This window comes from Taurulus bubalis (assembly GCF_910589615.1).
Source record: "Taurulus bubalis genome assembly, chromosome: 5".
Classification (NCBI taxonomy): Eukaryota; Metazoa; Chordata; class Actinopteri; order Perciformes; family Cottidae; genus Taurulus; species Taurulus bubalis.
In genome coordinates, this window is record NC_136593.1 from 17,566,432 (window position 1) to 17,592,394 (window position 25,963).

The 25,963-nt window shown below is 45.0% G+C and overlaps 1 protein-coding gene across 1 annotated transcript in view; it reads right to left on the reverse strand.

The window, feature by feature from the left end:
• magi1b (membrane associated guanylate kinase, WW and PDZ domain containing 1b) overlaps positions 1-25,963 on the reverse strand; it is a gene marked incomplete at its 5' end in the record, with an annotated part of 118,718 nt that overhangs the window by 18,037 nt on the left and 74,718 nt on the right. The window contains 12 exons of the mRNA XM_079218201.1: positions 616-862; positions 2,717-2,761; positions 3,198-3,229; positions 11,703-12,359; positions 12,467-12,652; positions 14,469-14,591; positions 15,840-15,946; positions 16,901-16,958; positions 19,938-19,973; positions 20,747-20,829; positions 21,582-21,813; positions 24,198-24,437. Coding sequence (XP_079074327.1) covers positions 616-862; positions 2,717-2,761; positions 3,198-3,229; positions 11,703-12,359; positions 12,467-12,652; positions 14,469-14,591; positions 15,840-15,946; positions 16,901-16,958; positions 19,938-19,973; positions 20,747-20,829; positions 21,582-21,813; positions 24,198-24,437 — 2,046 coding nt within the window. The remainder of the gene's footprint in view (positions 1-615; positions 863-2,716; positions 2,762-3,197; positions 3,230-11,702; positions 12,360-12,466; positions 12,653-14,468; positions 14,592-15,839; positions 15,947-16,900; positions 16,959-19,937; positions 19,974-20,746; positions 20,830-21,581; positions 21,814-24,197; positions 24,438-25,963) is intronic.

The window sequence follows — 25,963 nt, forward strand, 5'->3', positions numbered from 1 at the left end:
ATGTATTGCTTCAATGGATTACATTTACAAATCAACACTGACTGGATATCCACGTAAAAGATGACAAATTCACCCCATAAAGATAGAACCAGCAGGCGCTGGACTTAGCTTAGCACACAGATTGGAAGCAAGGGGAAACGTCTATCCTGGCTCTGTCCAACGTAAAACAAATCTGCTGACCAGCTTTAAAGCAACATCAAAAATAAATAATAAAAATACTTTGAACAAAGCCAAGCTGTCCGTTTCCCTCTGCTTTCTGAGCTAAGCGGAGCTAATCGCGTGCTGACTCAGGCTTTACATTTAGCGCACAGATATGTGAGCAAATAAGCACATTTCCACAAATGCTGAACTAGTTTCTAATTTTAACACATGTTCAAGTACCTTTAGAAATGTAATATAAATTGTATATTCTACGATGTTTTTTCACCTTAAACTCTATGTGAGTGTAGATGAATATGTGTGAATGTAATCCAGTTATTTACATGCACAATACTTATCTCTCACCCCCAATCTTGCTCCAAAAAGTGCAGTACCATTTAAAGACACCAGGCTTCTCTACTGAGCCAACAGCCCCATGCAGCCCTCATCCAACCGCCACCAAAAATATATACTTACGCCTACTTTCATACATGCTCCTGGACTGGGCCCAGATCTTAAAGGGGTCCGGTTTTCTTTGGATGGTGCCGTCTGCTGGGGAGTCCTGGGGTGGCAGGCCTGGCAGGGGCTGAGAGGGTGGCGGAGGAGCGATGCTCTCACTGAGAGGCGGCGCCAGGGACGGGTGCAAGGGCGAGTCTGTGTGGGCACTCCGGTGGCTGGAAACGCTGTGCTGGGAGCTGTTCTGACTGTCCTTTCTCGACAATTGCTGTTGGAGAAGCAGATCAATATCATTTGACGATTGAAAGCCAGCGGCGTCAGTACACCTGTGAACATGGAGGCTGAGCCAGATGGTTGGAGTCAAACAAAACAAACACTTCTTGCATGATCAGCAGTGGAAAGACAAGAAGTTGTGGTTGATGGAAGAAGAATCAGTGGGATTATGATAAGAATACAGAAGATGAGGAGCAGAACCTCAGCGTAACGCCAGCCATTGTTGCGTTGTTACCGGATCCAGCGCGACAACTAATCAACTTGTTTTATTCAGACAATTATTTTAGCATACAAAAATGGAGAAAAAAAAGACCTCAATGGTTTCTCATGATGAAGTCATTCGGATGTGGGAGAACCAAATTTAGCTCAACTTACAAGGGTGCATTGCCTATTCCTTTTGTTTAACAGAGTGGAATGTATTAACAAGGAACTGCATCCCATGCTGCATATGGGAATAGAGAATAGTGAATAGAGCACTCCTGGGGTTTGAAACGGAGGGAGGATTTTACTGGTGAAGCCAGAAATGTAAAACTCCTCATAAATTGCCACTGGCCCCCCCAATAACATGGGCACTTAAGCACCTGCTCGAGGATTTGAAGGGAGCGGTGCTTGAGCGGGGTAAAGCACACACAATCCTGAGCTCAAGTACAAGTACAAGTAAAAGTATAAATCCTTTCCATGCCACTTGTCACAGTCTCTTTCTTCACAGCCCCGTCTTCACCACTACGCTGCAGAATTATTCAAAAACAAAAACCAGCGAAGGGAAAGGGTTACAGGCGAGAGCACGAGAGAAAAAGAAAGATATTTTAAGACAATGAGCGAAAATGACAGCAGTTCAGTCTCTTCACATCACGTGACCTCCCGGTTCTTTGGATGCGGTGGACAAAAATACACCAGGAAGGGGCGGGGGCAAGCGGCTCATCAGCTCTCAGATATCAAAGCGTTTGGCCTTCAAAGTGCAGCCATGGCTTTAATAAATTCAGACTCATTACTCCCTGAATCAGCCTCCTACACCTCTGCAATTCATGTTTATATTCATCACGCTTGTTAGACATAAAAGAAGCTTGACGCTTTAGCAAATAGTAAGTCAGAGCCCGTGAATCCAGCTGGAATGCTTACTCTACTAGTGTTATGAGCGTAGCCTTACTGGGCTGTGTGGTCAAGTCAAATCAATGGATTCACATAATTAGTCACAAACGCAAGCCTCGTTTGGTGCTAAAGTTAAAACGTCGGGACTGATTCTGTCCCCTGACCGCAAACTGATTTTTTTTTTAGGTTAATTTCACTTCACTCGAACAAAACGGGGCTTCCATTAGCCAATGAAGCGGCATTTCTTTTTTGTGTATTTCTCTCTCAGTTTGATGTACACAAAGTCCAAATCCTATTCCACCACCAAATGAAAACAATTCTCCTGTTTTTGATGGATCTATTAGATTTGACCTTCCGCAGTCATTGTGTTCTCCTTCTGTGTTCCGGGACTGGTCTAATACATTTGTTTCTGCTGCTCCAATAACTTATTAAGGAGACAGAAGATGGGAGGGAGGGAGAAAGGGAGGGGGTGGGGGGAGGCAATCACAACAAACCCTCGCTGCTTCCTCAGACTCAGCTCAGTCCTGTTGTGCCACCAGCAGGCCACACTTGGGTTCAGTGCCTTAGCAGTCTTCTTTGGTGTTTTGTTGCACATCGACAGCAAACATCATGCATTGACACTATCATCCCCTCTATTATCTGCTTTAAGAATGCTATGCCACCACCATTATCACCTAACGCATTTCATCCCAGCACCAACACCACCACACCTCGTTCCCCCTCAAAAAAACATTTGCCCCAGCTGAACGGCATCACATACCCTCCTAGTGTAATCTCCGTATGGTGGAGCTCGCTCAAAATCATCCTGTAAAACAAAATTGACAAAGACACGTTCAGTCAGACACAGTCAATGGGGTCTCTCCATTCGTGCAGCAGATATCACGGGATGAGGCCAACTCTCAGCTGTGATCTCACATTCAACTCTCTCACACTGCAAGCTTAGCACTGCGCGCGATGCGATCATCAGTGTGTTAGCAACCGCTCTCACGCGGAGGGGAGGTTAACTACAGGGATCCACCCCCACAAAGCACAACATCCCATGACTCCAAACAGACCCAAAACATCAGCACAAGTAACACATTACAGGGGAGAGTAAGAGACGAGGCAGGAGAGGAGAGAGGTGGTGAAAGTGAGCCAGAAATCCCTCTGACAGACACACACCATGTAGATGAAGGACAGAAGAGTGGAGGAAGGATGTGAGAGGAGAAACGTAAAGGGGAGAGAGAACAACAACTACTTACCAGTTTTGGGCTCTTCTTTGCAGGTACCACCCCTGTGAAGCCAGACAGAGATGGGGGAAAAGAAGAAAGAAAAGAAGAAAAAAAAGGGAGAAGGTTACCGATGTAGTTTTAGTATAACATCCATGATCAGAAAAAAAAAAAAAAACTAAAGAAAAATAATGGAACAAAAACAACCAAACAAACAGGTAATGCAGACTCCAAAACAATGCTCATTTAGCCCTCGTCTCCTTCCCCCTCCTTTCCTCTCTCTCCCTGCTCGGATCCTTTGCTCGCCGTTCCGTGGCTGGCGTTTGAAGACGAAAGGATGGGAGGTGGCGGGGGGGTTAGGCAGCGCGATCTATCTGCATCACTGCCGCGGCCGGTGCTCGGCTTGTGTGGTGCAGCGGAAGAGTGGGGCCAGCCCCCCAGGGCTGAAAACCCTGCGCTCACTGGGAGCCTGGCTATCCGACAGTGGCGGAGCACGCATGTAAGTGAGTGTGTGTTTGAGGGAGGAAAGTGATAGTTAAGCAGAAAGAACAGAATCCTGGAGAGCAACTAAGCCAGAGGAAGGAAAAAAAGAGAGAGAGGAGAGGAGCGAGCTGTGCTCTGGAGTTCCCGGCCGTAGCATTACCCATGGAGAAGGAGTCCAAGATACTGAACATTAAATTATAGGCAACCGTCAGTTCCCCTCTTACTGAGACCATCTTCCTGTGTCCGCTGAGCGCCGCGCTCCGCTGTCGAAGGCTCCAGCATCTATAGGCAGTAGCAGCGTCCTCTCGTCGCTCCCTTTGCTGCTGCCTTTTCCTTTTTTTAACCCCCCCCTTCTCTTTTTCCCCTCTCTCCCTCTCCCTCTCTCTCACTCTCTCTCTTCACTGCACACTATCCTCCCTCCCTTTTCTTCCCTCAGCATCATCAGCCACCCACCCACCCCTCCCTCTCTCTCTCTCTCTCTCCATCTCAGTCTCCCTCCCACCCCTACATGCTGGTAAATATCCACGCAGCTGCACACACACACACACACACACACACACACACACACACACACACACACACACACACACACACACACACACACACACACACACACACACACACACACACAGCTTCCCGCTGCGCTCCCGACACAAATCAAAGTGTGCTTAAGGTATGACTGACGCGTTTCAGCTCGAGTGAGCAGTGACCAGAAAAACCATTGCAGAAATATCATTATAGGAGAGAAGCAGCAGACAAAGGAAGACTGACGGGCGACTAAAACACGAGCGCAGCTGGGATCTAGCCGGAGAAATTTGCTCCTTAAGCACATCACTGCCCCTCTCCCCCTTCCCCAATCCCTCCCTCTCGACTCTGCTTGAAATAAACAGATGTATGAAGTTATGGAAATGAGAACGGGAGAAGGAGCGCTTGAAACAAAGAGAAAATGCAAAAGTCGTGGTGTGTATTTACCTCTGTAATATTCTAAATGAGTGCTCTACGAACCACACACACCTCAATAGGGGTGTGTAACACATGTAAAGCATGATGGCGTCTAATCCAAGAAAAATGGGCCACTTTTATGTGTCAATCCTTCAGAGAAACCGAGGGGATAACATTTCTCTCTCACACACACACACACACACGTCTTTTTTATCTCTCAGACATCTGGGTTCATTCACAACTGACAGCTCCAACTGTGTTGCGTCTGCAGCTTTTTTCCCGTTCTCTCCTTCCTCTCCCTCGCCTATCTTTCTCCCTCTCATCTCTCTCCCCCCCTTTCAATCAATAGGAATCATTCATTCAGGAGTTCATCGCAATCCCCTAAATCAGACGCAGATGCACAGTGTCAATCCCGAGATATTCTCTCTGGGCTAAGCACGCTGTCAGTCAAGGTGTCAGGCCGGCGTTTGATTATCCTTCATCCATCCACTGCAACTAATCTGCTGCTGCTGTCCGTCATCGCCACTTAGCGCTCCAACTCCGAGCGCTTCGATCAGACACACTGATACACAAAACGGACTCAGACACAAGGCCGATTCAGGTCTTCGCAGTGCAGATGCGTTTTTGTTTTTTTTTGACCACGGAATCGTTATGGTTTACTGGAAAAGCAAATCACTGAATGAGATATTAATTTAAAAGATATAGCGCTCAACTAAACTGTGAGACCTCTGTGTGTGTGTGTGTGTGTGTGTGTGTGTGTGTGTGTGTGTGTGTGTGTGTGCGCGCGTGTGTGAGAGAATCACCAAAGTGTGTTTGAAGCTCCTACATCAAAAGGTATTGTAGAGCGGTTTTGGACAGGTGGACGACTTTGGCTGGCCTCCGCACTGATCGCCTGAGTGAGGGAGCGCCGACCAAGTCCTCAGCGCCTCCAGCTTTCAAATGCTGGACCAGCACCTCTATGGGGTGACCCCAGCTCATTTTATTCTGCTTACTAAAGCTAAAAATCTGTGGCATTATTCACTGCATTCTTAACGGTGAATAATGAACGACTGCTCAACCCACAGGGCAATACATTTGTATGATATGCGTTTTATTCGTGATTAATTATCTATCAAACGATTATTGTGAATTACATTAAAGCCAAGATTTGAGAACTGCAGCGAATCTTTTTTTTATTTTTATAAATGGCACAGAATATCAGTCATCTTCTTTCACCGCCTGAGGAAAAACTCAACTTGTGATTGAGCCCCACAGCTTCCAACGGCTCGGTTTCATGACAACAATGCACAGTGGAGTCTTTTGCAAACACTGGAAATAATGGTGTGGTGGGGAAAAAAACAGCAACTATGAAAGCACCGACACATTGATTTCTGCGCCAGAAATATGAACTCAGCACATAAAATGCTCGCAGAGGAGATCTGCTTTGGATTCTTTGCGACCCGTCGCACTGTGTTCAGGTCCCGTACGGTTCAACAGACAGGAGGTGTTGTAAAAACCTGGCAGCACAGCAGTCACTAAACGGAAGCCGTTAATAAGCAGATTATGTTGTCTGTCTCTAGTGTGTGTGTGCGCATGTTGGTGTATCTCAGCGAGGAGTGATGGCTTCCAACAGGCAGGTCCATCTGTCACTGTTGCGGAGGTGCCTGGTGACCGTGGGGGGACTGACAGACGGTCTCCAAGGAGTGAAAGGCTCACATCAGCTGTGTACATCAGCAGCCAGGAAGTGACAGCCCTGCAGAGTTCAGCTCTATTTAGCCTGTGTGTGTGTGTGTGTGTGTGTGTGTGTGCGTGTGTGTGTGTGTGCGTGCGTGTGTGTAAACAGTGAAATTAAATCTGACAGAGGAGCGTACCAATGTGACTAAATAAATGGCAAAGATGACCAGGGAGAGCATGCATGCAAAAAGTTTTTTTTAAAAAAGACACAAAAATTAACATAACATTCTCGCAAAGAAAGTCATGGTGCTTTATAATAATAATACTAATAATAAAAAAGATACCTAGGAATGTTTCGCTGCACTGAGCGGTCCTCCCACAAATGCACACATCCATCCAGAGGAGACCCCCAGCGCAGATTATCTGCAGAGCATTGTCATAGTAACAAAGGATGGTGCAATGGAGATTTACAACTCGCCCAATAGCTATGGTGGTGTGAAGACATGGGAGACCGGTGAGGGTTGAGGGGGAGAGAGGCTCACCTCCTGTTCTTCCTCTGCAACAAGCAGTGATTCACGGGCACAAGCCTCCGGCATGCCGAAAACGAGCGGAGGTGAATCGTGGGCACAGGTGGCGGGCGGGCCTCTCCCCCATCATTGCTTTTGAGGACAGCAATGCTGTTCGTTATGGTGCCACTGGAACTTGCAGTCAGCAGAATTTTTAATGTGAAGTGGGCAAAAATACGACGCTTCCTGCCTCATACCGGGAATTGATTTTCTGCTCTGGTCTGTGCAGGGACCCATCATCAACGTTTATCTCTTTCTAATGGGTGTGTACAAGACTGTCCACATTATACGGGCCTCATGCCGGTAACTGGGCGTCTGTGTGGGTTATGCAAGTTCACGTAATATCAGTGTGTGTCCTTAAAGATCCTGAGTCCGTGGAATTCTTTTGACATTGTCAAGCTGCTCAAGTGCCCAATATTAAGCCAATAAGAGCAATCTAATGTGGCGATGATCCACTTGGTGTTTTTACCCTCTTAAAGCCGCACGCCCATGAAAAAACAAAAAGGAGAAGGCACATTTCAACCGACTGTCTTTAAGAGTATAATAAATCTCTTTCAAACTGCACTTAAAGGCAATAGGAGGAAATACGCCCTTCTGTGCTTCAACACTATCAATGCTCTTAAGAGTTTTCCCAGTAGCCATGCAGATAACCTGCGGTCTCTGACATTTCTTTGGGTATTTAGATTCTTATTTATTTAAGAAGATAAGAAAAGTGCCTGTGCAGTGGAGGGGTTCATCAAATACACTGACATTTGCAAAATAGTTTAACACCTCTTGCCTGTGTTCGTCCCTCAGCCTGCCATTTGAAGTCCGCTGGCTACGTGGGAGGAGAGAAAGGGTCCATCTCTCATTCTGAGAGAAGAGTGCGAGGCCTGAATGCCCAGCAGGGACTAATGTGTCACCATTGATTGATGAGTCATGAAGTGTGTGTGTGTGTGTGTGTGTGTGTGTGTGTGTGTGTGTGTGTGTGTGTGTGTGTTGGGGGGGGGGGGGCGCATGAGCAGAGCATCATGGGGTTTTTGTTGCCGCTCTTTCATCATCTCTCTGATCCTCTGACATCCACCGTTCTCTTCCTCTCCCTTCTGTCTGCAGCTGCCTCTCTTTACGTTTTCTCTATATGGCTACAAGCAGTTGTTGCAGCCAAACACAATGCGCCTTTGCATTCATTGGAGCACCTGCCAGGTCTTAAAAAACGACAACCAGAACAACCCTGCATCCATGCTGAAACAAATGGGCATTACTTTGTTGTTGTTGTTTTTTTACAGCTGACAGCTATGACGTGAGCTGCTGGGCTATTGAGAGGCTGCGTTTCAGAGATCCGACTCCCACACCCCGGTTTTCACTGAGAAAAGGCTGCACAGCAGGAGTATGCGTGCCTCAAGACCCTGTTAACATTTACACCTGTTTAAAGGGAACACAGGAGAGGAAATTAGCGTCTATGCTACGGCAGGACATCAGGGGCCAAAATGAATTATGTGAGCTCATCAGTGAGGGCAGGAGACGACTGGCAGGGGAAAATTAGCACATTAGAGTGGTGTAATTAGACAAATGAAGGAACACTGTTTCACGAAACACAGACCTGATTGAGGTAATAAATCATAAAACCACTGTGTCTTGTGTGCATAACCGATGAAACCCCGTCAAATCCTAACGTGGCATTCTGCCCTCTGTGTCGATATGCAAGGAGGGTAAAACAGATAATTTTCAGATCAGACAAAAAAAGAAGCTGGAACCCTCAAACGAGATTCACAGAGAGAGTTTTCACACCGAGATCCCCCCAACGTTCAGCACACTGTGGCTGGTGAGGCATAAAAACACATGCTCACATTTTCACTCCAGCTGACTTGAGCACATGCTCATATGTGGTGAGAAAGTCAGTGGGAGAGAGGTTGAGGGGACACACTGTTGCGCATCGGCCGCCTTAATGAGTGTATCGCTGGCCCTCAGGGATTGGCTTCCATCTTCATGTGGGTGAGCGGGTGTGAATCTACATACTAACAGCAGGGGAATGGAAACGGAAAATGGGGATGGAGGAGGTGTGTATCTCCACCAATTAAGACTCTACCAGGCTCATTCTGCCTCGAATCCATAATTGAGCGTGTGTGTGTACGTACACGCACATGGTCAGGGAAGAAGAGATCCTAGATGGATGGGAGAAGAGAGTGAGAGTAAAAAGAGAGCACAAGAGAGAAAAAAGATGTATGTGTATGATAAGCAACGCTGACATCACGACCCCAATTAGAGGCCAGTGCGTCTTGTTGCTGCTGGTGGAGCGAACCAGAGAGAGAGAGAGAGAGAGCACAGAGGAGAGGAAGAGCGGGAGAATAATTAAGGCACCGTATCTGGAACCTTGGTTTTATGCTCTTATGAGTGCAGCAGTGTGTGTGTGTGTGTGTGTGTGTGTGTGTGTGTGTGTGTGTGTGTGTGTGTGTGTGTACAGTATGTCAGGCATGTATGAATGATGGCGCATGGGTGGTGCATTGACACCATGTCAAGCAGAAACACCAATCATTCTCTGGTCCCAGCGTTCCCGATGTGATAATTTGCGGTTTTATATAATTGGGAAGTGAATATTAGTTGGATAGACTTGAAGATGTCTTCTCTTGACTTTTCTCTTTGACAAAGAAATTAATCAACAGATCAAAGAAAACTTTGATTCATCAATAATATAAATAATCATTAGTTGCAACCAGAGATCAATAATGATTTGGGTTATTCATATCTACCACAAATTAAATTCTCACTCAGGCACTAAATTCACATCCCTGCCGAGAAGCTTGACAGGGATGGGTATTATAAAAAAAAATTCAATACTAGTCAAGTGTGAAAGAGCTCCCGTGCTTTTTCTACAAAAGCCTTTTGTCCGTTTAACAAATGTTGTTAAACAAACAAAATGTTGTTGTCTGATCAAAAAGCAATTATGAATCCGACAATTAATTAAATGGCAGGTTGGAGGACTTGACAGCTTTAGATGGGTGTAGTGCTACGGACGCAAGTTTGACATGATGCCCTAATGTGAGACCAATAAAGACTAAAAGTCAACCTACCACCCTGGTACAATTTGTAATTTGGCTCCATACGTACTGCCCGTGTTGTGATGTAGGAGCCAGAAGGCTCTTCATCACAAAGGATCTTTGTAAAACATACAGTAGCCAGCACTTGGTACGTGTAATGTGCAAATAGGAGAAGTGCAGTGAGCAGACTTTTGTTCTATTATTAATCTGCATGAAGTACTAGAAGGGCAGGTCCTGCTGGAAGACACTGTCCATTCAATTGGCTTTCATGATTTGCTTCCTGTGTTTCTCCGCTGACTGGCATCCTTTGTTCCAAAACCCTAAGTAGGAGAAGACCAACCTTTAAGGCATTTAGTAATGCTGCTTCAATTAAAATGCCCCATATACATGATCATCATCCATAACTTTAGTCTTTTAGCTCAGCTCCATTCCTTCCATCGCAGTCCTATCTGTCTGTCTGTGGCGATCAAAGCTAGTCCCTGCGTTTACACAAGCCTTTTTTTTATTTTATTGGCAGCCCATTAGGCCCTGCCCATAATCAGGCTGCATCCCATTGTACACTAATGTGATGAAGGAATACTACTCATTATCAAAAGGCAGTGAGGGCGAGTGGAACGGTTTGGGTGGCGTGTGTCCACATGAAGAAAGAAAGAGAGAGAAAGAGAGAGAGAGAGAGACACAGAGAGAGAGACAGGCGCGATGTGGTCGCCATTCATCTGACCGATTTCCCTCGACAGTTCTGATCACTTAACCCTACCAAGGAGATAAACTGCAAGTGTGAGTGAGTGAACGCACGCACACGCACACACGCACGCACGCACACACACCTTTTAGTTACTTGAATGAATAGGCTCCACACAGTGCGTTTAGAGCTCTGGAGGTCTGAGAGCCTGTTGGGGATTGGAGGGGAAACATCAAACTTCAATCATTCCAGTTTTATCCTCCGTTCACAGTTGCTTTGCTTCCATTTAGTGCTCCTGTGTGACAGACATTCTCCATCAGAAACCACCACTAAAGCGGGGATGTGCAAGCTGAACAGAGGCATTCACGTGCAAGTGCACTGTTTTCTGAGCATTGACTACTAACACTGGAAATGTATGTTAACAGCTCATATACCAGAGAGTCAAGTAGGTGGATGAAAGCCATGCCAGCTTAATCTGTGGCATCTTTAAAAAAATGACTAATTTTCACAGGAGAATACGCTAAAAGCCTCAAACTCAACATGCTTGTCAACAAACAAATAAATGCAGCAGACAGACACGAGGGGAGTGAACTAGAACCTTGTCAGAGAGCAACTGAGGATGGGGGAGAATATTCAGACTGACTGGAAACACCAGCTAAACCTTTCTCCTGTGAAGTTTCCCCTTCTTATCACAGTTCCTTCATCTCCCCTTTTAACTTTTCTTTCTCGCTGCCTCCTTTCAATTTCAAGACGGATTCCGTGCTCTGACAAGAGCAATACTGTTCAGTGTAAACACCTCTCTCACCACTTCCCTTTCAACCACGTCCTCAAATGTTATTTCAACTTTCTCTTCTTCCTTCTTCCATATCATAATAATCCCTCTATCTTGCCATCTCTCCTTTGCTTCCAACCTCTATTTACATTAAGAAATAAATATGTGAGTCAATAAAAGAGCTCTCTGTGAGCTGGGACGGCCTAATTATTTTTCTGTCATCAGCATTGAGCAGATTCATGGGAAAGGTTTGTTTGGTTCTTGCAATGCTTCAACACATGGGCACATAAATCAGAAACCAGGCGTATAACTCGGCACCTGTTTCCTCCATCTTCCTCATCTCCATCTGCTCTCATCACTTACAATAGCAATGGCACATTTACTGAGACAATAAGCATGCATATGGAGGGATCAGCCTCCTCTCACCTCTCTGCACCAGCATGGTGACCTCGCTGCCTTTGGGACATTTGCTGAGCAGGTCAACCACCTGGTTGTGCGACATGCTCTGCACATTTCTCTTGTTCACCTCCACGATAATGTCGCCCTCCTTGAGGCCGCGGCAGCGCGGGTAGTCCACGATCTGCTTCACTCTCTGCCCTCCGCCCCCGGGACTGTCGGCGATGGTGAAGCCGAAGCCCTTGTCTCCTTTCTCCATGTGCACAGTGATGAGCTCTGGTTGTGTCGCGATGGATGAGGCCAGGGTGACCACATCGCTGGGGTAGCCGTGCTGGGAGGAACTGTCGGAGGCCAACTCCGCCGAGGGGCTGTGGGGCCGGTGGAGGCCGTTGAGGGGCGGCCCGCCGTTGGTCGAGCCGATGTTGTTGTGACTGCCGTGGCTGGACGGCGAGTTGTAGCTGTTGGAGCCCTCCTGGCCGTTGATGATAATCGGGTCTTTGTTGTCGATAATGGCCACCGAGGTGACCAGGCTAGTGTTGGGGTCATCGGGGTCAAAGGGCAGCGGGTAGCCGCGGCACAGCTCCAAGTTGACCATGGAGCCGATTGGGATGGACTGGAAGATCTTCACAACTTGGGCATGGGTGTATCCCAGCACACATGTGTCGTTGACGCTCACAATCACATCCCCTTAAAAGGTGGAGAAGAGGGAGAAATTGTATTCCTTATGTCTGGAATTCATTTGTCAAGACAAGTGTTTTAGCGTCCTTACTTATAACCATATTGGGTGCACCAACCTGTCTCCATTTTGCCATCGAGGGCGGCCGGTCCATCCAGGACCAGGCTCTTGATTTGCAGGAACTCGTCTGGCTCGTCGCCTCCAACAACAGTGAAGCCGAACCCCCGACGACTCTTTTTCAGCTTGGTGTTGATGAAAGTCCCCTTCAGCTCGGATCGGTTCCGGGTAAAGAAAGGCTTCCCTCCTGAACACAGACAATTACATTTATATCTTTGTGATACACCAATGTAACAACCCGAACTGAATGAAGCAGCTTTGGATTCAGCAAAACTGTTCTCCATCTGGTGAAAAAGGAACGTAATGGCTATTGACCGTGTTCTGGTCTGATGACATAACATGATGGTATTCTATATACACACATATATACATTCATATAAATATATATATCTATATATAAATATATATTATCCTTAGCGAATGATGGTCAGATGATATGAGAGCGGGTTCTGCCTCAGTGAACAGCTCTTATCATTCTACACTGGTTGTGAGGGTTTAATTAACACAGAGATATCCACAATACACATTTCAAAGTGGTCTTAAGTCATTAGAATAATCTAAATCCCATTACTCATTCATCCTTTCTCCACCTCATTATCTGGCATTAAGGACACAATGAAGAAAGATACGAGATGGGATCAGTCTAAATCAAAAGCTTGAGTGAGATATTCATCCACTGCTGAGAATGTGGAGGAGCGGGGAACGACCGCGGAATACAAGGACTGGCTGAGCTCTCGCCGTTTATTAAGCCACATGGAAGCCACATGCCACAGAAGATGACTTCACACGCTTCGCAAAAATGTATACAGGGATGTTAGCAAAGGTGAAGGAAAGAATAAAAGCTTGTACATTATAGAGAAGGGATCACAGAGGAATGTGTGCTTAGTGACCAGCAGCACCACATTAGGTTATGCTCGTGCTAGTTTATGCATTCAATGAAAAATGTATTACCTTTGGAGTCAGTAAGTGCCCCTGTGTTTGAGTTTGTGGAGGGTGTGTGTCAGTGAGTGCAATGCCTAGTTTGAAGATTATTATTTATTTCCGCCTTTATTTGACAGCGTAGAAATGGCGTGGGGGGGGGGTTATGACATGCAACAAACGATCCAAGGATGTTTTTGGTTACATGGCATGCGCTGTAACCACTCAGCTTCATGAAAAGCATTTTTCAGAACAGAAGAGCTGTAACTAAACTATGAACATAGATGGCGGCTTTATCCACAAGGGATCCAGAGATGTAAGAGCAAACCAGGAAGCAGGAGAAATATGAAATGCAAGGAGATGGAAACAGAGATTTTGAATGACGCCTTTCTCGAGAGGAATGTCAAGGCCATGGACGGCACGGAGTGGGGAGAGACAGAGGGTGGAAGCAAAAGATAGACAGAACCGAAGCAGAGAATGAGAGAGCGAGTGGGGATGTGAGCTAGAACATAAAGAGATTGATGAGAGAAAAGGCAAAGACGTCCCGCAGAGCAGCAAGGGAGAGTAAGCGGGAGAGACGGGTTGAAGCAGTTAATTCTCTGCCATGGCTGAGCTAATTAGACAAGCTGCTAGTGGGAGGCTGGAATAAAAGGAGCTGGCAACACACAGTAACGGCTAGACACTGTGTCTGGAGGTGTTGGTTTCACTTAATGGTGGGAGAAATCAGGCCATTATTTCATACTGAACACATAGCAACATATCAGGGGTTCCATGTAAATCAACATGTAGACAGAATCGACAATGCAACTCTCCCTCACAGAGTTTGTTAAGAAAATACAAACACTGCTCTCTTGGAACAAATGTAGTCTAATGTACATACTAGATGAGTGGAATTAATATTAAGACTATATGATGAAATGTATACAGAGAGCAGTCTGAGGCAGTGGCTGAGGAAAACAAACTAATGAATTTGGTTTAGCTCGTGATAAGTTGATCTGGGTGACACAGCCTGGAAATAGAAAAGTAACGAGCGATCCGGTTTTCATGAAGTTTCACACTGTAGTTTTATTTAAATGGGAACTTACGTTTCTGCCCCATGGCGTTGGGCATCGGAGGAGGTCCTTTCCTAGGGTCCCTGTAGGTCTCCTGGTGGTTGGCAGCATAGCTGGCCAGTGGGGCCCCCGCCAACACCGAATCCTCGATCCATTCTGAAACGGCAAGAGGCATATGTTCTCTAGACGAGGTCTGGGCAGGTGCACAGTTGCCCTACTTGTGGAAGAAACTGGGGCTAAGGGCTCCGGGACAACGCGGCCTACTGTGCTGTGTATTTGGGGGGGGGGGGACACTTTGCTTTCTATGATGCCAGAGGAACTTGTGATGGATTGGTTCTGAAACGTCTCCGTGCAAATAAAACTTTTGCTGGTCTAGTGTCTGCCTGAAATTCAGGAACAAAACATTCCCACCGAGCAACAAGTGAAGGAACGTGGTTCAACAACTCTAACTAAACATTGCATGTATACATTACATTATAACAGCTTGAACAAACTTCATGGAGCTTTTAGCGCTGTTTCACATCTCCTCACGTGTGAAAAATAGAGACCCATTTCCTCATAATGGCCCGCGTGATTGATTAATCACCTTGTTACGACATCGTGACACCAATCAGACGGCTACCGTCATTAATATTCTAAACAGTGTGATGGAATCAGTGCAGGAGTGAAAAGAATTGGGAAAAGCCCCGGCTTGATAGTATTGAGTTTTTCTGAAGAGAGATTGAGCTTTCAGACGAGGAGTGAAATCAGTGGAATCGAATGATTTCTGCTGACCGAGCAGAAGGTGGAGCCCGATAGGAGACTTCCCATGTGGGCCGGCCTGCATTTACAATTAATCTCGGCCTTCGGGGCGTCCTGTGAATGCATAAGGTTTTTTGACGGGAAGCAGGAGCGACCCAAGGTTATCAATTAGCTGTATGGTGGCAGCTTTGCGAGCTAAACCCATGACTGTTAATACTAGTAGCACTTAGAGCTAATTAAGAAAAAGGCTGTCTTTAGCAAGCAGATAATTTTCAGGTGAAGACAAACTTACCTTTCTTTCTTTAGGAAATAAGCTTCCACGTTATTGCCACAAACAAGTGTCCGAAAGCAACACGTAAAATAAAAATTAACTTCTCAAAAAGGCTGGGTATTACAGCCGCAAATAATAATTATGCCTTTATGGAAGGGCACTTAGCAAATCATAAGGCAGTAGCAGGCAACGCCAAGAAATACTGTAGCAGTAGTTATAAAGACACAATCTCTCACACACACACACACACACACACACACACACACACACACACACACACACACACACACACACACACACATGCAGGTAACTCAGTCAAAAACATGAAGAGAAAGAAAGGAAATGACGCCCTTTGAGGGGGCTTGAGAACGAACCTCGGATGTAGCGCTCACCTTCGGGTGGCTGCTGGCTTTGGGGCTGAGGCTGCTGCTGTTCCAGCTGCCTGCGCCTCTTAGCCTCCAACACTGGATTCTCATACTGGGTCTTCCTGTTGATGTGACTATTGGGACGGCGGAAGGAGGGACGAGTGGATGGAGGTAGAGGAATAAGAAATTAAGGAGGGGGGAGGGGAATAATAGGAAGCAGAAAATAAGAATAGAAAACAAGATGAAGGAGGAGAAGTAAATATCAGCAGGAAAAGTGGAGCACAGACAGTGGAGAAGATACGGTAAAAAGTAAAAGAGGAGTGAGATTGGATCAAGAGAGGGAGGGGACACATGGCGATAAGCTTTGATTAATACAGAGTGGAGCAATATCCATGCATACACAGGAACCCCTCTCTGAGACGCACAAGTCACGTCAAAATAAATCCAAAGTTTTAATGAGGGCTTAATTCGCAGACGTTACACATCTTCCATACCACACATGCCACTAACCTACCTGCACTGAGAAATTACACCTAAAAGCACCACATTCTACACCACATGAAGGAGATGAACAGGAGGAGAACATTGCAGAGACAAAGAGGGGGAAAACATAAAAAATGCCAGTCTCTAGCCCCCAGGTGCTGCTTTGAACGACATCAAAACGCTTGAAACACATTCGTATTAATGCTGAAGCCCTGGGGCTTTACACGAGATGTAGACACACACACACACACACACACACACACACACACACACACACATACACACACACACACACACACACACACACACACGCGAATGATAACGACACAAACAAAATGGCCTACATTTTAGAGTACACAAAAGACCAAAATAGCTGCAGCGAAACTCTCGCTTTAACGTCTCACAGCAGCACTGCACATGCATTAGAGCTGCTCCTATTTACAGTAAGGTCAACAGTTTCTGCTGCTGGAATGAAAACGAGGGAAATTATTGCTTTCGAAGTATCAGAAGAAAAATGCAAGGCCATTTCTTCTTCATTCTTGCAGCGTCAGCATGTACATTTACAAAAGAGTGTTGGATTCCTTCACATACTGTGCGTCACTTACTCAACATAGTAGACCCCGTATACTGGATCGTCTATTTTCTCCCATCCTGGTGGAAGTTCTAAAATAAAAAAAATAAAAACAGGACAAATTGTGAGTGAAACGGAGGAAACGGTGAAAACTCAAGGCTGTCAAGTTGCTGCGGGCCGTGTATCCAGCCATCAGAGACCAGGCCAGTGGAGACCTTTTGCCTCTGCATTGTGCCAGTCAGTCTCCAGGGCCAGAGTGACTCAACAGCTTCACAGGTTGTCTGGCCGCCCTTGTCCCCTCACATTGCTGACATTTCCACACATCAGATAAGAACGGTGCGAGACCCCCTTGGGCGGCGATGAATGGAGGGATGGAGAGGTGCAAGGAGGTGAGAGAAAGGAGTGGTGGTGTGGTCAGAGAGAGGACGGGAAGACGAGAAGAAGAAAGCAATGAAGGAAAAACAGAGTAAGAAGGAGGGAGGGAACTGCTTCATTTGAAAACGACTTGAGTCTTACGATGTGCAGAGAAAACTGAGAAAATTAAGTTTGAAATGAAACCTTATCTTTTCCTCATATGAATGATAAACACCTGGCAGAGAAGCACATTTCTTACTAATCAAATGCCTATATTAGTGAAAGCCTTGCTTCATGTGAGGAGATGGCATTGAAAGCAGCCGCTTTCTCTCAGTTGCAGACACTTATACAGACTTATTTCAGAGAAAGTACAGAAAATAATGAATATGACTAGGCCCACTTTAGTAGCCTGCAATTGCCCGATGGAGCAATCTCACTGTATTTCCATCGTGTTTACCAGAGAAAGTGACGTCGTCGTCTCCGACAAAGCCGTCCGATTACAGCAGCATTGATTATTGGCTGGCCTTCACATAGATAATGTCAGAGGCTTCTAATTGGCTACAAACACAGATTGTCCAATAATCTCCTGTAATGTATCAGTTTTACATATCATCACCCTCCGCCAATTAAGCCTCGCCCTGCGTGCAAGTAGATGGTAATTACAATCATGAAACTTGAAGAGCCTCCCTCTGCTTTCGAATGAGGAGGGCCCTTAGTTAGAGTAGTCAGCAGCAGATGCAAAAAAAAGCCAGATGGGAATGTTTAAATTGTGCGTACGTGACACACACCACTACCGATTACAGTCTGTTAGACCAGGTAGTAAGCAAAACTGATTTAGAGCGACCACGGACAAATCTGCATTTAGAGTCAATTTTGTTCCATATTTTCAACAACTGCTAAAAGCAGCGAACACAAAACTGCACATGCAGCAAAAAAGAAAAAAAAGGAATGCAAGGTTACAGCGTCAGTGCTGTTGAACAGGGTGAACCCACAAAGCGTGCATGGTGAATTATCATTCAGATTTCTCAACTGGAACGTGAAATGGAACGCGGTCCCGCATCGCCTCCCGCAAAATTTTAATCACCCACTTGATTTCACACTGCGCTGGTTCCGCTCCTGGAGGAGCACCTGTGATTGTGTGCATGTATGTGTCTCTGTGTGTGTGAGTGAGTGAGAGTGAGAGAGGACATTTAGTGCTCCAACATTCTTAACAGTATGATATACATTTCAGCGAGTGTAACCGCAAATGAGAAAAGACAAAGAGAAAGAAATGTGTCCCTTATCCAGTGTTTCCTGCTCACACCGTGTCCTCACATGGTCGTTCAGCCCAACTTCAGGAATGTATTGTGAATTCAAGCATGATGAATGACAAGTTTAACTATTTGCATCTCATTCTCTTGATACTGTGCTGCAATTGATTTCTCTTGGGTAAGCATGTACTGCAGAGGCACTTTGAGAGTGTGTGTGTGTGCGTGTGCGTGTGTGTGTTCATAAAATGCTTGAGTCTGCTCCTCCTCAGAGAACTGAAGTGAATTGCGTTCCTTTGCCCACCTCTATTGGATTGTATTGATCAATAATTATTTAACATGATCCGATCAAGGGCAGTCTTATGGACTCGTCTGATCCGATGGCTCTAACATGGCAGCTGATAACATGGCAGCAGTTTCACACAATAACCGATGGGAGCTGCTAACAAGACTGAAGCCCTGTGATGTAGAACTTTCTTTGCGTGTTTGTGCTGCTGTATTTCTGAGATGATGTGCGCTAGAAAGAAGCTAAACAGTGTGTGATGTTTCTCTGTGGGTTTCCCCTTTTGCATGACATTTAGTCATCTGATTTAATGTTAATATTAAAAAAATATTGATTAATGCAGCTTTGCCAGATGATGAAAAAAAATACTCGATTCCGATACATATTTAGGGCTCCTATACAAGTCTCTGAGGCTGACGTTTCCAATCCCATTTTACAAAACTGAAACTAATTACAAATCAAGTTAAAAGAAGACGTTTCATTCCTTCACTTGTCAATAGCAATACACAGTACATTTGGTGAAATGTGTGTATTTTGTTGTCCCCGTATTTCAATGAACTACAATGATGAATCAGATATCTCCTCTAATGGAATGACATCATCCACTATCTGTGCACGGTCTCCAGACACCGTGCATCCTGCAGTGGCCGCGCTGCTGTGTCTGATAGGCCAGTTAGCGTGCTGATGGGGCACAGCTAAAAGAAGAAGAGAAAAAAGGCCTGTTGTCGTCTGGCTCAGACAGACGGCCAATAGGAAATCATCATTGGAACATCGGCCCTCGTCTCTTATGTATGAAATGACGTGTGAACGTGTCCAGTTTGCTGGTTGCATGGGGGCAAGTTGACACTTTCTAATCACACCCAGTGTGTGCTTGATAAAACATATAAGCCACACACTGAGAACAGACAAGGTAAAGATCAGATCTTTGTCAGCCTGGCATAATGTGTCATTGCTAGATAAATGACGCATTTCTTGTCATCTCTCACCACCAGCAAATGACTCTGTATGAGCCTCTGGTGGCGGTGTTTTCATGTCAGCATGTAGATGTGCGCTATTAACTGTTGTTGAGACTCCACTTACAAATGTATAAATTCAGCTGGAAGTTTTTGAATTGCAACAGGGAATCAGAGTGGTATAGTGACACAGAGTGATATAGTGAGAGTGTAACATATGAGAGAAGATCCTACCTAGGTCATTGTCCAGCTCCTCTGTGTGTACCCCTTCTACTCAGCAGGATGGACAGCAGAGCAGCACAGCATCGTTGTGAAATGGAAAGAGAGAGAGGGGGGCACATCTGTGAGTCAGTCAACAACATCTGAGAGCCGCAGCCTCATGTGACAAATCACAAGGCAAGTTTTTCCCTAACGACTGGATCCGTGTGTGTGATTTGTGGTTTGATCCAGCAGAACACGTCATTTTGTGAGTAGTAATGCACCTAACAGACGGGAAATAAGTGATAGCAAAAATCCCACAACCTCATGATAAACTGTATTAATGTATTTCCCATTTCCCTTTTGTTTTGGTAAAACATCTGTGAGCAGGCGTGGTGGTCAGGGAGGGCGTTGCTCGTTTGAGCTACACGATGCGACTGATGCCGACAATTACACAGAGCTGTGGGGCATCTTGCTCCGACAAACAGCTGAGGGAAGGAGCAGAGCAGTGCCACCAAATGACTTCTCGCCATTTTTCATGACCCAACACTGACACGCGAAGGCTGCTGAGGGAACCACTGCTCTCTGGGATTTTGCTGAAGAAAGGGGTTCTCTAACCCAGGCATAACACTAGAATCTAAATATAGGGTTAGTTAATTGGCCACAGATGAGAAGGATCTAAAACTAGTAATTTAGATACTGAACAGGTGTTTGTTTCTGACAGTTCTTTAAAAATAATGAGACAATATGGGAGAAACCTGTATATGTTCAATGGGTCCGTATTTGAAAAGAGGATTTTACATAAACACAGAGAATCCTGTCGTTAGTCATGCTCATGAACGTACCATCGTCTTCACATTCTTCAAGGGGTTTCTGAGGCTTTTCCAGGCACCGAGGGTCTATCCAGGAGGTGGTCTTTGTGTTGTGGCTGAACAGAAAATACACACAAATAAAATGATGGAAATAATGAGAAATGTCCTTGCATCCTCGTATGTAGCAAGAAGGGTCTCTAAGATGCTGACAGAATTTAAAGATCATATTTCTAGATGATTTGCTGGTTTGACACAAACTAACTAGTTAATGATGTTAATATTAGGTCATAACAATTTAGCACAAATATTGGCCCAAAGGAATCACAAATAACTACAGTGTGACCTCATAGAGGAAAAGCTCTTCCATCATTTACTTTAGAAACAGACTGCAGATAATTAGAGTCTGTGCTTTTAGAGTATTCATGAATGACAACAGAATATCACAAGGTCACAGCACTTAGAACAGGCGTACCTCTTTGTCGATGTTTTAGGATCGAGGTCGAATGAATAACAACAAAAGATTGCAAAACGGAACCGCAACTAAATGTACCTGCGATACATTTTTCCTGCAGTCTCAATTTCCCAATTTCTTATTCAAGTCTGCCCATGTGCCTCAGAGTATAGTGGCTGCATGTGACTAACATGCTGAACCTAATTAACGGTGGTGTTCATTGATTCTCCGTTACATTGTTTGTGATGTCGGGCTAGCGTGTCTTTGAAATAATGTCCACAACCACACACATCACATGGAGCAGAAACATGGAGCTGCAACTACAAAGTGAGTACGTAACTGAAGCCTGAGAAAATGTGTCAGAAAAAACAAAAGAGGAAGCTGGAAATGTTGCGTCTAGACTTTGAGTGAACTTACTCTATGAAGTAGACCTCTCCGTTCTCGGTGTAGGCCATCTCCCAGTTGTCGGGCAGAGTTCCCAGAGGATCCTCCGGTGGAGGATGGCTCAGGTGAGAGTGTGACTGCTGAGTGCTCTCCGTGGTGGCCGATGGAGAGGGGGTCCTCCCAACGTAGGGCGGGTCACTCTTGCGCAAAGGAGGGGCGAAGGGGCGCACAGAGTGAGGAATCTCGTCTAATTCACTAGAATCTCCTAGAGAATTGAAGGCACAGAGGATTCGGTGTCAAGAACATTTTGGTTACACGATGCAGAAACGCGTTCCACGTTCAAAAAGTAGCAGTGGAAACAAAATCAAATAACGTCAACTAAAAATGGATTTCGGAGAAACGACTGCTGGGTAGAGAACGACACTTTTGATGCCACTGTGTCTCATTTACTTGTGCAGTGAAACTTCCTCCAGGACGGGAGCCGTTCACAAGTTTTTAGAAAGCCTCATCTTGCGACTATCTAGCCTCGGCCCAAGGACTCTCCAAAGCATTCACATAATTTTTTAACTAAAATCACTTACAGCTATAGAGACATTTACTTAGACAAGACTACTGAGTGGGCCGTTCACACCTACAGCTATGGCTTCTGAAATGCTCGCACCTAATTTCCTGTTATCTAATGTTCACACTCACACTTGACTGGCACCTTCAGAGCTGACGCAATCACAGGCGGCAAATAAACAACTTTTGGTCCCACCTTCTCAAAACACATGGCAGAAACAGCTTTAGGGCTGAGTCAACCTCCATACAATGCCTACTGACCTACTAACACATAAGAGGAGAAATACAATTTAAAAAAAGGCTAAATATTATTACAAAAACATTCAGAGAAATGAAATTTAAAAAAAACAGCACTGATGTCAGCATAGTGCTTCCAAACAATGAGTTCCTTTAATAAAATCTCCCTCTAATTCATGAAACACAAATGATTGACCAAGTACTAATGCAATTTAAGACTTGTACAGAAATGGAGGTTGCTCAGTCATCCACCCTCTGCTGTTTGCAGCCAGATGGCACTATTTTACATTTTTTGACGCATTGATACAGGCAGATGTAGTCAAACCCAGAGACCACTTACTTACCAATCAAAGACGCTCTTGTATGACGCTGCCTCTCATCACACCAAAGTGCTCTCTCCACCTCCTTTGTGCTCTTTCTCCTACTTCTTCATTTATGAGCTGATCCTTCTTCACAAAACACAATTCTCCCTTTGCCTCGCTTTCTTTCTCTGTCCAATCCTTTACAGACTGCCCACTTTGCTTTTTCCCGGCCACTCCCTCTTTTTTCTATTTAATTTCCTGCTACCTTGTCTCCGCTTGCATTCCCTCCCACTTCATCCATCACAACTAAATATTCAGTTTTTTCCTCTCTTTCCAAACAGAGCTGCAGAAAGCAGGGTCGCATTCCAGTGTTACGCTCTAGAATAAACAGAACGCTGCATGTTCTCAGGCTGCTGTTGAGGACGGCTCTGCAAGCAACTGCCTGTGTACTCACTGACTTCAGGTCTGTTTGTTTTTCAAGGTGTCCACACCAGCTGAAGAAGCATGCAAGTCATGGTGTAAGTTCCGAAAAGAAAACGGCAATAAACCAACAGAAAGTCGTTTGACAGTTAGTTGCAGGCAAAATTGTGAAAAGGTGGAAAAACCTGTGTGAAAATATAGACAGGTGACACGAGATAGCCTGTGTGCCGATGCCAAATGTGGCACTTCATATTAGCTGTTACCTGTGCGAAGCTGCCAATTTTAATTTAATGTGGAGTAGAGTACCGACCTGCTAGTTTGGATCCAAGTAAATTAAAATTGTGCCGAAATCCATTGGAGACAGGCTGTTGTTTACACTTGGCTCTAGAATGTGTTTCAAATGTGCCTTGAGTGACACGAAAAGCGACTTGTTTTTGGATTTCACCTCCGCGGAAAAGAAATGCACATCTGTCCTCAACTAAAGAGCCAAAGAAAAAGAGGACTGTGCAGGCGGTTCAGTAGCCCAGTTGAGGTGCAGACTTCAAATCCACTGCACGCGTGAGGTTTAGCATTCCCTTTTGCATTACACCGTTGTCGTGAGTAGTTTAGGGTGTGGTCGGTTGCTTTCATGGTCAATTCACCCATTAAATATAGTCAGATTAAATCTGTGGTTTAGTCAGGTGTGAGGTCTTCAAATTCCTTGTTTGTCCTACACAAAAATTCAATGGTATTTACGTAAAGGGTTATTCCAGCTATTTAGTATTTAAATCTATATAAAATTGGGGGGACCTGATATCCTGACACAAGTCCTTATCATGGCTCAAAACTCCAAAATACTGGATGCTACATTTCCATAATACTGGATAATTATTAGACCCTACCTGCCTGGTAAAGGCCCATTAAAGACGTGTAGTCCCCAAATCTAAGCAGAAATAAAGTAACCCTGATGACATCATCATCAGAGTTATTTTCTCAGACTTGACAAAGCTCCCTCAAGAGTCACAGAAGATGTCAAATAAATGTTTTCACAAGCCGTGAAAATAGTTGAACTCTTCATCAGGAGAAAACACAAAGAAATCTAGTACGATCTGTACTAGATCCTCCTCGGCCTCCCGCCTGCTGCACATACCTGTAAAGCTACTGTTCATGTCAGGGAGGTCCTCGTCGTCCTCCTGCTGCTCTCCAGGCCCTATTCCGGCATTGTGCATGTCATTGTAGGACTTGGAGCGTCGGGGAGTGGAGTGCTGCGAGCCCGGCAGGCTACCGCTGAGCTCGTCTGGCAGTGGGGCATCACCGCCGCTACCACTACTGTTAATTACTTTCCCACTGGGGGGCTGCACCGGTGGCTTGGGCGTCCCATAATAGTTTCCTAGGCAACAAAAGGAGAAGGCAGGGATTTAAAAAAGACAGAGAAAAGAAGTTTTTTTTTTAGTAGGAGGGGTCAAAAGGTTTTGTGTGTGTGTGTGTGTTTGGGGGGGGGGGTTGGGGGGGCTTTAGTTAAAGCCTTTGTATGCAAATAGAGAGGGTGGGTTTGTCTGTGGAAGAATGTGAATCTCTTTCTTGTTAGACCCAAATAAAGTTCAGAACACTTTGTTTTAACTTAAGACAAACTAATGAATGTTTTACCTTAAACGGTGTTTCTAAAATAATATTACAGAATTTTTCCACAATTTGAGAGTCAGAGTTGATACAAAGAAATGTTTTGCATTTGGAGACACAAGCAAAGTGGTAGTTTTCTTCCAAATAGTTAGCAGTTTGCAGTCAGGCTGTCTTCCAGTGCCACATTTCAGCCAAACTGACGAGAGGATAAAACGTGCAGAGATGATTTTGAATTTATTTTGACAAACGGAGTCATTTTCCTCCAACGTCAGACCAGGCAGACTTAAGGAGACGGCATCATCCGAAAACCAGAATAAAAAGCCAATGTCTCAATGGGACAGAGCGGCATTAGAGTCCAAAACAACAATCGAAGAATACATCTTCTTGTCCGGGTGGAAAAGTTACATTCAAAAGGATAAATTGGCCAACAACTTAAATGGAGAATTCACTGTTTTTCCCAGCAGACATTTTGGCATCGCAGGAAAAGCACATGAAAACAATAATAATAATAATTAATACTGACTGCCATGAAAAAGGTTTATCAGCGGTTCTCAAAATAGCTTTTCTATGATAAAACCTGTCCAAACATTTAAAGTGCCAACACACATGGTATTATTTATAGTCGTCTCTAATAAATTGAGTATGCAAGCCAAAGCTGCTTTTCCATGCTGCAGAAAATAAGCTATTTGAATTGAGTGAATGTCGAGGCCTTTAAAGTTGCACATATCTGAAAGTTTCTGATTTCCTCCATACAGTCATCAACGGAGTTGAGTAAGTAAGTTGCCCGTCAGAAGTCCATTGGACCCGTTTGCTTCTCCTGGTTTGGTATTGTAGGGAAATCCTTTGTTATGGAACAGTGACCCAGCTAAGTGGACACAGCAGACACTTAATTAAACATCATCTGACTGAATGGAGATGATGTGCGGTAGTGTTGTTGTTTACAGTCCTTTCAGTGTGTTCGCAGTGACTCTGGTTTATCAGCAAACATTCTCACTTTTCTTAGCTTCCTTCTTTTTGGATGTCCGGCGCTCCAATGAGTCAAACACGGAAAATGCATTCCTTCAGTTCGTCCTACTGTGTGATAAACTGGAGCATCGAAACAAATGCATTTTCAAATGGTGGCAACTTGTTTGATGCAGAGTCGTCATTTTTTGCCTTGATTTGAATGTCATGTTCAGAGGTTGTTTAGAGGCATCAGGAACAAACCATGAATGTAGTTAGTAGATTCTATATGCACTCAAATGGCTAGTAGGGAGGAGTTGCACCGGGAATGGATTATTGAAACCCTCTAACACT